General features: G+C 39.6%; 1 protein-coding gene across 1 annotated transcript; it reads left to right on the top strand.

The window, feature by feature from the left end:
- The first annotated feature begins 5,522 nt into the window (after positions 1-5,522).
- Positions 5,523-9,034, top strand: LOC141555293 (transmembrane protein 250). The gene has a single exon (XM_074288041.1). It carries the CDS (start codon positions 6,132-6,134, stop codon positions 6,549-6,551), a length of 420 nt encoding a protein of 139 aa, XP_074144142.1. The 5' UTR covers positions 5,523-6,131; the 3' UTR covers positions 6,552-9,034.
- The last annotated feature ends 1,705 nt before the right edge of the window (positions 9,035-10,739 follow it).

The raw sequence follows: 10,739 nt of genomic DNA, 5'->3' as shown, positions 1-10,739 counted from the left end.
AAAGACCTCCAAGAAAAAGAAACCACAGCCCTAATTGTGAGAAAAATTTTCCTAATATCAATCTGAATAAAGATCTAATAGACATATCTAATTATCAAGCTTTAAACTGTACTTTACAAAGGGGAATATCTGTATTTTATTTGTATATTTTATATGTCATTAAATTACAGAGCCCCCATGAATCTATCTGCAAATGTCAATGATGTGCTCATCAGAAAAGATGAAGAATGGATGATAAATTATCTTCATCATTATCAGCACCAAGCCTTTATTAAGTACCTAATTACATGCAGTGAGGTGCTGTGGTAGGTTCCAAATTAGGTGAATTAATATGCTATCCCCTTTATGCAAAGGTGACATCACTCTTTAGTAATAATTTCATTCTTCAAAAGAAAGAGAAACCAACAAGGGGATTTTTTATTTTATGTGTGATTCTTACTAATATAATGGGATTGGGGATTGGGAATGGGAAGGGAAATAATTATGACTTTTTTCAGTTTGTGAAACTGCAAGATGGGAAATCTGGGCACAGTCTGATATATATAGTCAAGATTTTGGAAATCTAACTTTGAAGGATTCAGAGGAAAGATAGGTAGCATTCAATGAACTAAAATGCTTCTGGGGAAGTCAGAAAGAATGGGAAAAGCTCAAAAATGAAGTTCTGAAGACTTCATAGGAAACTATTATAATGAATAAGAAAAGTATCCTTTGTCTAAGAAATTTTAAAGAAGGGAAAGGTTCCTGCATGTGCAAGAATGTTTGTGGCAACCCTCTTTGTATGGCCAGAAACTGGAAGCTGAGTGGATGTCCATCAATTGGAGAATGGCTGATAAATTGTGGTATATGAATATTATGGAATATTATTGTTCTGTAAGAAATGACCAACAGGATGATTTCAGAAAGGCCTAGAGAGACTTACATGAACTGATGCTAAGTGAAATGAGCAGGAGCAAGAGATCATTATATACTTCAACAACAATACTATATGATGATCAATTCTGATGGACGTGGCCCTCTTCAACAATGAGATGGCCCAAATCAGTTCCAGTAGAACAGTAATGAACTGAACCAGCTACACCCAGTGAAAGAACTCTGGGAGATGACTATGAACCACTACATAGAATTCCCAATCCATCTATTTTGGTCCACCTGCATTTTTTATTTCTTTCACAGGCTAATTTTACATTATTTCAAAGTCCGATTCTTTTTGTACAGCAAAATAACTGTTTGGACATGTATACATATATTGTATTTAACTTATACTTTAACATATTTAACATGTATCGGTCAACCTGCCATCTGGGGGAGGAGGTGGGGAGAAGGAGGGGAAAAGTTGTAACAAAAGGTTTTGCAATTGTCAATGCAGAAAAATTACCCATGCATATATATCTTGTAAATAAAAAAGCTATAATAAAAAAAAAGAAAAGTATCCTTTGTCTGAAGAGATAGATAGTAATACAAACTATCTCACAATCTAACTAAGAATTTTAAAAGAATTGTATAGGAGAAGGAAGCCAGGCCTAGAAATGAGGAATGAACATGAGCTTGGCATAGTAATGTAAAAATATTTTTAGAAGTAGTAAATTTCACAATGAACTGTGGCTGCCTAGAGAAGTTAGGAGTGTATGAGTCTAAAATTGTTTTACCTGTGTTGGGAGAAACATTGAGATCAAAGAAAGATTAGTACATTTATTTGGGATCAGTGGAATGATGGTAATAAATGATAAATGGTAGGAGGAAGAGTTGGTTAATTCATATCATGTTTCAGTTTTCTCTGCTAAGATAAATGACCTGTACAATGGAAACATCCAAACAAAAAATGGCTAACTGGAATTTGAAATCCAAGATAAGTAATGAACTAGTCCAAGAGCACTTCTTAGCCATCAGTGAATCCAAATTATTTGGCTCAGATGAACTATATTACATATATGGGTTTTGAAAGAACTAGAAGATATACTTGAGGAATTATATTTTCAGCGATATTAGAAAGATAGGAAATAGGAGAAAACTATAATATTGGAGGACCTATGTCCTAATATTTTATTTTTTATACATATGTATGGGCAATTTTTCAACATTGATCTTTGCAAAACCTACTGTTGCAAATTATTCTCTCCTTTCCCCTTTTCCCTCTCCTAGGTGGCACTTAAATATCTAACATTTTTAAAAGAAAAGTTGTCTTCAGATGATAAGCTATCTTATCTTGGGAAATTCTATAGACATAATTTAGCAAAATTTTTGATGAATATATATCAAACTATTTTCATGAAGAAGGTGGAAGATATAGATGAGCTGATAATAATACACCAGAAGAATTCAGAAATGGTTGATTAGATTTAAAGGAAAGTTGTTAGTGGTTCCTTGTCAAAGTGGTTGTTTGTTCTTCATCAGGGAGGGGATGCCATGATATGCAAGTGAATTAGATTTAAGTGAAGGAGGGCTGTTCAAGGTTTGCTTTACTTTTCCCTCCAGAACTATCTGGGTCAAGTGGCAAAATATAGATTAAAATGATTGGAGATGGCCCTGGATGAAATGGGAGACTTTGATCTTTTTTTTTTTTTTTTTAATTTGTCATCTTTATTGGTGAGTGTTTCATATATTTCCCCTTCTCTGAACTTATACAATCATTATCTTTTTATACCATCTCATGCACTACTGCAATGGCATTCTAATTTGTATCAAGACTTTGATCTTTATAGGCTAAGGTTTTCAATAGGTCTCAATTTGAAACTGCACCCATTCAGTGATAAAGACTAGGTAGTAATTGAGACAAAGAATCTCCTCTTTCACCTAGTCCAAAAAAAATCTAAGTAAATGAATACATAAATCAGGATGGTGAGATCATGTCATTGGAGCATGGAAGAAGAAATTGGGCATATCTTTATCATGGAGAAAATGAAACTCAGAGGAGACATAAATCCTTCAGGTAGAATCCATAGTTCCAATTCCTGGAAAATTTGTATTAAATTAGAGTTCCCACTATCATTGGGCCCAAATCACTTGACTGAGTATATATAATCTGTTTGACTCAGGTACCTCATCTGTAAGAAGGAAATAATAATAGCACTATCTCCCATATTTGCTCTGAGGGTCAAATGAGATCATTATAAAGATTTAGCACCGTGGGGGGTTCATATTAAGTGCTATGTAAATTTTATCTATTATTATGCAGGCTACCTTTTCCAGGTAGCTGGCCCTGGATATCAGACCATCATTATATTTACATCCTACCTAATCATTCAGCCTCTACTCAACAGAACAAAACTTTCTTCCCTGATCACTATTTCACTCTGTATATTGTTTCTGTTAGAATATTGATTTCTCAAGAACAAGGATTATTTCTTCAAAAATATTTCTGTCTCTGATGTCAAGTACCATTTCTGACACATTGTGTTTTAATAATAATGTTTTTATAGATTCATTCACTATGGATAAAATCAAAGTAAAGGTATTTATTTGAACAATTAACAATCAATCAACAAGCAATTATTTTCTAACGCTTGGAATATATGGTTGTTCAGGGAAGACTAGTATATTTTGTGTGTGGATTGTTCAATCCTTTTCAGTGATGTTCATCTATCTTTGGTGTCCAGGCAGTGACCTAATTCTCATCAGTAGCTCCAAAAAGCTGTAGCATATGAAATAGTCATACTCTAGTAAACCATTTCAGCAGACAGGTTAAACCAGGTTGTGGGTAACCCAGAGATCTCAAACACTTTGAGGAGTTAGGTAGTGTGTCTACCACAAACATATGAAAACTTTCTCCAGTTCAATGACCCTGAAGGTGGATGAAGCAGGTGTATGAGTTCTTAAAGATTGGTTAGACATTGAAGATGAAAAGTCATCCACTGAATCCTGAGCTATTGCCAGTTGTCTTGAATTTTGCCTTGTCCCCAGATTGATGATTTTGGAAGAGAGAGGGAAACTGAGGATTTCTTGCTAGTTTGCCCTACTTAAAGCTAATTTATGTGTGAATAAAAAGGCAGCATGTATACTATTTACTATTTTCATCTTCCTCAAAATTCTTGGGTAATGGGCAAGTGATGAGATAGCTGGTATAGATATACTGGGAGCTGTAGTTGCACCCCTGAATACAGGAGATCTAGGCCATAGGGTTGTCTTCTCATTGGACTGAAGCAGCAGTTGGATTTGGCAATGTCCTGGGTGTCTGTCTGAGCAGTTCTTATTTTAAGGATCATACTGCTTACTACCTGTCATGAAGAGAATATTAGAAAAGATGCCCCCAAAATTGCCTTCTGCACTGAATCAAACCCTGATTTGCTTACCACAATAGATGGGGATTCAACCCAGTGTTCAAAACAAAAAAAATGTAAAAAACGAACAAAAAAACCTTGCAAAGTTGATTCCACTCACTATTGGTATGTGGAATGTGTGCATGGTTGCTAACAACATGAAAACTAGTAGACCTGGGGACTTCTGGCCAAGATGGCGGCGTGGAGGCAGACAGCTGCTTGAGCTCCTCATTTTCTCTCAGAACTTACTTCATGACAAGCCTCTGACTTAATGCTTGACCCAGAAAGAAATCCACAAATTATCACCAAGAGAAGACATCCTTGAAAGTCGCCAGAAAAGGTGTGTGTTTGTTCGGGGGAGGGTCAATCAGACTGGGCGCAGACTGAGGGCAGACAGCCAGAGCAAGACAGGCAGCTCACACAGCTCAGACCAGAGGGGGAGGGGTGTGATCTCTGCCGTTTCTGTGAAAGGGCTTTTGCCCCAGTGTGGATGCTCCGTCTTGGCAGCAAGCCAGGAGCGGTGGAGAGGGTGTAAACACCGGAGGTGAAGATTAAAACCCCAGAAAGCCAGTGTCTCTCAGAGCCCGGCCACCCCCAACCCCCACCTGGACTGACTCGGTGCGTTCTCAGAGCCTCAGAGCGCAGACTCAGTACAGTCATTGCTGTTCTGTTAGTGGCTCTCTGCTGCCCTACCCCCAGTCTGTAGAGGAAGCCCATTAATACCATCCAGCCCTATCCCCCGCAAAACAGACCAATTGTTTCTCTTGTCAGTTTGTTTTCTTTGATTCCTACTCTGACAAAATGAACAAAAAATTCAAAAGGGCTCTAACCATTGACAGCTTCTGTGTGGAGAGGGAGCAGACTTCAAATGCTGAGGAGACTAGGAACAGACTGTCCCCAGATGTATCCCCTGGGAGGGATATAAGCTGCTCCTCAATACAAAAGAACCTCATAGAGGAAATCAAAAAGGCTCTCACAAGAGAGCTGGAAGAGAAATGGGAAAAGGAAAGGGAAGCTTGGCAAGAGAGCCTGGAGAAGTCATCCCATGCATTCAAAGACAGAGTGGATAAAGAAATCAAATCATTGAGAAACAAGATTAGTGAGTTGGAAAAGGTAAACAACTCCAAGGAAAACAGGATTAGTGAGCTGGAAAAGGTAAACAACTCCAAGGAAAACAGGATTAAAGAGCTGGAAAAAGAAATCAGCTCTCTAAAAAATAAAATGGATAAAATGGAAAAAAATTCCATAGAAGATAAAAACTCGGAAGTGTTAAGTTCTCGCCTTTGGAGTAGGTTGGGAACGGGGGAGGAAGAGGGAGGTCGGTTTGTTTTTTTAAGTGTGGGAAGTGAAGGGGGAAAAAAGAAGAGAAGCAGGGCAAAAAGGAATGTCCTACGGTGGCCGCGGAGGGACGACTGCTACGGTTCCCTCTCTGGGACAAACGCTTCCCACAGACGGCCTAGGATTCCCCTTCCCCGGCTGGGCCGTAGCTGATCGGAACCCATGAGGGGCATATGCGGGCGGGGGCCCCTCGCGGCCTCCCCCGGGCTCTGGGCCTGACCCTCTCGGTGACCTAACTCCCTCCGAGGGCCTGGCATCATGCGGCCTCCTCCACCCTCGTTCCGCCGCTCCGGCCTCGAGGGACAGCAGGGGCCCCAGAAGCGCGGACCCCCAGCCCTGGCCTCCGCCCCGACGGCCCCCGGCCCCGGGCCCTGGGATTGCCACCCCGCCGCAGAGGCCGCGCACGGCATGTGCCTCCCTGGAAGTACAGCAGAGAGTTCACAGGCCTAGGCCCTTCACTTCTGTTCCTTGCCCATGGATGATGCTTATTATGCACACAGCCCGTCCTCCTCTAGAACTCAGTGAGCCGTGGGGTACCCAATGCCTGTAATTCCCATACCCCGGCGTGTCCGGTCTTTCCACGGCCCCCATACCACATGCCTGCATTCCGCCTGTGGGCCTGTGAGAACCACTCACTTAGTGCGTACCAAGTACAACAACTTCGACATCTATTTGAAGTCCCGATGGATGTATGGATTTATCCGCTTCCTGCTCTACTTCAGCTGCAGCCTGTTTACCTCCATCCTCTGGGTGGCGCTCTCCATCCTGTTTTGCCTTCAGTACCTTGGCATCCGCATCTTTCTGCGTTTCCAGTACAAGCTGTCCATCATTCTCCTACTGCTGGGACGAAGGCGGGTTGATTTCAGCTTGATGAATGAGCTGCTCATTTATGGGATCCATGTGACTATGCTGCTGGTGGGAGGTCTGGGCTGGTGTTTCATGGTCTTTGTGGACATGTAAATAGGAGGTGTGCATGCAGGCTTGGGCAGCTGTGACTACATCTGATGTATCCACTTTCTCCTTTGGTTGTATTTATTTATTTATGACTGATATGTGTATATGCAGTGTATAGAGATTTTCTTTGGTAAAGACAATGACCTGTCTCTGAAATGAAATGACAGGGCAAATGTTGGGTCGTTTTTCCTTCTATTTGTCTCCCATCCCAAAGATGGGATTTTCACCATACCAAACAAAGCAAGTAGTGCCCTGATCAGAGGCAATGTTTTTGTTTGCTCTCTGACCATCTTACTGTGTTTATGGCATGGGAAAGGAAAGGGCTGTGACATTTGTAAAGGTGAAATCAAGGCTGTCTCCTCCCTCAGTTTGCTTTTTGGCTCTCAACTTCCTCTCTCCCTGCTGCTACATTGTATTCTTCTCCTTTCTTCTATTTTAATGTAGTTTATGTTCACATTTAATAAATGTAGTGCAGTAGGGTCCTCTTTATCAAGTCTGCACTTTCAAGATCTTGGTGTGACTTCCTCTTCTCACCAGTTTCACCTTTAGGGGTATTTCTCATATCTACCAAAAGGAATGGGATGTGCCTCAACATTTTTGCTCTGTGTACTCTCCAGGGAGCAAACCTGGAAGCACTTACTTTCCCTATGGGCCAAATGTCCACTCTCCCTTAGTGTTCTCACCCCCTACCCTGCCTTAGGAAAAAGTTGGACTCCACATTAGTAATGCAGTGCACTGCCATTAAACCACTTGCATGGCCCTGGGTTTCTAGAATGTTTGCACAGGTCCAATGCAAGTTCATTTTTCTTATTAAACAGAGCTACAATTTAGAAATGAAATGACAAAGTTGAATGCTAGAACAAAACCTAGAGGGAAATGAATAATTTTATTTGGTTAAAACCAGATTTGGTGTTTCACAGACCTAGGCCCATTCTGAAAGCAAACAGCGCCAAGATCCTCATTCAGGGAGTCTGGTTCTAATGCTGTAGCTCATAAGAGAGCTATGTTCTCTGGAGCCCTGTAAGTTTCAGTGGTGCCAAATTCAGAAGCAAAGCAAATATAGAGCTCTTTGTGCATCAGTAGCCAGGTCTGTAGAGAATGCAATATAACATTATAAAATATTTTAATCTGTCTAAACTTACATTTCTGGGAAAGCTGATAAATGTTTTACTTGATGTGGAAGGCATTTGAATTCTTCAGTTTTTTTTGCAGAAATCTCCCAGAATTTGATTTCTTTGTGAAACACTATAGTTATCTGAAATCTTTGGACAGATAATGCTAAAGCCAGTTATTATGGAAAATGTTTTTTAAAATGGCTAGTTTTTAAAAACATTTCTTCTAAACTTTAAGGCATTTGAATGAACATTGAATCTTTGTTTATTAAGGGCTTGTCTGTTCTGTATTTCCTGCCTTGGTTACTATGAAAGCATTTAAGACATAAGATGAATTCAGGTATATAAAGAGATGCAGGAACAGATGGACTACAAAGGAACAAAGATTCCATTTTCATTGGAATACCTTTAAATAATAAAGAAGAGAAGTAACATATGCAAGAGAATATTTCTTGAAAGTTCTGTCACCATTCTCTAATTGGTATTTTTTATTCTGGGTTGTGTGATTATTACTTGAGGGAAGCAATTTTACTAGTTATTGAGAAGTTAATTAGGTAAGTTAATGTTGGTCATTAATTCCTTGTCCACCTAAAATCATTTTCTGATTTTTATGCGTATGTGATGGTCAAAGTGTGCATTCTTATCTGACTCAAGTCTCAGCACATATAGCCATTTCCAGGACTAAGGCAAAAAAAATTTTTTTTTGACTGAGTGGGGCAGAGAAACCCTTTCCTAAGCCTAGTTTGTGAGGTTAGGCTGTAAGGAAAAAATGCATGTTGTTTCACACTCTTAAGAACGTTAGAATCAGGGAAAATGATGGTTTAAAAAAACAACAAAACAAAAAAAAACCTTGCTCTTTGATGTTTTTTTTAAGTTTGCTTCTCTGCAAAAAAAAAAAAAAGAATATATATATATATATATATATTTTTAAGGTGGTTAAATTGGTGCAGCAAAGCTAGTTTTTAAAATTGATTATGTGATGGGCAGACATGATAGCTTTAAATGCATTGACTTCATTTTTACTGCCTGCTAAAATCCTATTGCACTAGTCATTCTGATTATCTTTTTCAAAAAAAAAAAAAAATTCTTTTTTAATTCATTCAGCCTAAATCCACTAAAACATTTTTGTCATTGAAGTGGAGCTCCCTATCGGATGCACTGATTTGAGGGGTCTAGTATGGGTGTGCTTTTCAACAAAGTCCTGATAGCAGGAAGTATCTTGCTATTTAGTGTATGAATGTATAAACAGCAATGCAAGTGTTTGAATTGTACCTTGAATTGACTTTGGAACACACACAAAAACAAACAGCTCAATGTCTTGAGTGCCTGTTAAATTCTTTATGAGAAGTACCACCTGCATTAAACTTATTTTTTTAATGTGAAAAAAAAAAAAAAAAAAAAAAAAAGAAGATAAAAACTCAATTGGACAATTACAAAGAGATATAAAAAAAGTGAGTGAAGAAAATACATCATTGAAAATTAGACTGGAACAAGTAGAAATGAATGACTCAAGGAGAAACCAAGAGGGAGTCAAGCAAAAGCAGAGAAATGAAATAATTGAAAAGACTGTCAAGTACCTTGTTAGGATTACTAAGTGAGAACTCGGGTTGTCTGGATAGTGACGAGGTGAGAATTCAGGTTGGACAATTACAAGGTGAGAACTCAGGTTGACTTGATGGAAGGAGCAGGCTCATTGGCTGAGGTGGTTCTTCCCAGAAGCCCTTGCATTATCCCACGCCCATTCTCTGGGAGAATAAAAGAGAGGACTCCCAGAGATAAAAAGAAGACTCTGAATTGCATCAGGCTTGACAGGGCTCTCTGCAGGAAGGGAAGTCACTTCTTTGGACAAGAGTTAACAGCAACTGCCTGGAGACAACGGTTCGTTACAGGAAGAAGAATCTGTCAGAGAGATTTGAGTAGACACAGCAGATCTCTTCCCAGAGAGCGATCCAGCAGCTTCTGGAGACGATAGCTTGCTACAATTGGCGTCCACACGTGGGGCAAGGACATTTGCTTATCCTGACAAGAAGAGCTAGACCAGACCTTCGCATTTTGGCGCCCGAACAGGGACAGACACGGTCCTGATTCCAGTGGAAAAGCTTCCGATCTAGATCTCAGTCTCTCTGACCCAGAACCGTGAGTAACGAGGAAACTTTGTTAAAGATTAAGTGAGCGTGCTAATAGATAAATAAGGAACTTAACTTGTTAAGGACTAAACCAGGAATCTCTTATAGCTGAAATGGGGCAGATGTTAGCTATATTCAATCCCTGGACCTCAGCCGACTCATCCCCAGCCCCAGAAGCAACCTCAGCTCCACCCTCATTCAGGAGTGGTACTATAGAGAGTATAATCAAGATAATTGAGGAGCAGAGTTTACTTGTAACCTGGGTACAGATTGCTAAACTCTTGGCTGCTTTAAGATGCACTTCCCCTTGGTTCTTAGAGGAAGAAAAGATAGATGTAGATAAATGGAAGCTAGTGGGATATGAAATGAAAGAATTTCAAGCAAAAAATGGGCCTCGTTCAATTTCTGCAGAAGTATTTTATATCTACAACATAGTTCAATTAGCCTTAAACTATCAAGCAAGTTGTAGGAGAAGGAAAAGTTCTAAAAATGAACAGAGGAGGAAGTGTGAGGATAAAAGGAAAGATCAAGATCTTGCCCTAGAGCAAGAAAATTTAAATGAGGAATTATGGTATGATTCTCTTGAAGAAGCTTCAACCCTGCCTAGAGAACAGATTATTGACAGGCCCACATCAACCCCAGCTTCAGAGATGGAGGAAGAAAGAGGGGAAGAGGCAGAAACACAAACTGAATTGCCTGTGAAGAAGCCTAAGCCTATGACAAGATTAGAAAAAGCATTGGTTAAAGCTAAGAGAGAAGGACAGGATATAAGTGATTTTATACATGCATATCCTGTGATTGAAAATACTGACTCTGTAGGTAAAAAAAGGAGAAGATATGCACCTTTAGATTTGAATACAATTAAGGATTTGAAAAAAGGTTGTACCCTTTATGGGGCTACATCAGCTTATGTCAAAATGTTACTAGATGGTTTGTCTTATGAAGTCCTAACCCCG

Source organism: Sminthopsis crassicaudata, chromosome 2, assembly GCF_048593235.1.
Source record: "Sminthopsis crassicaudata isolate SCR6 chromosome 2, ASM4859323v1, whole genome shotgun sequence".
In the NCBI taxonomy this organism is placed as follows: Eukaryota; Metazoa; Chordata; class Mammalia; order Dasyuromorphia; family Dasyuridae; genus Sminthopsis; species Sminthopsis crassicaudata.
Note: the sequence above shows the minus strand (reverse complement) of the source record. Positions and strands in the feature narration are given on the sequence as shown.

What these genes read in the sequence shown, in the direction of transcription:
- LOC141555293 (XM_074288041.1), top strand. Translation starts at nt 6,132, where the DNA reads ATGCCTGTAATTCCCATACCCCGGCGTGTCCGGTCTTTCCACGGCCCC.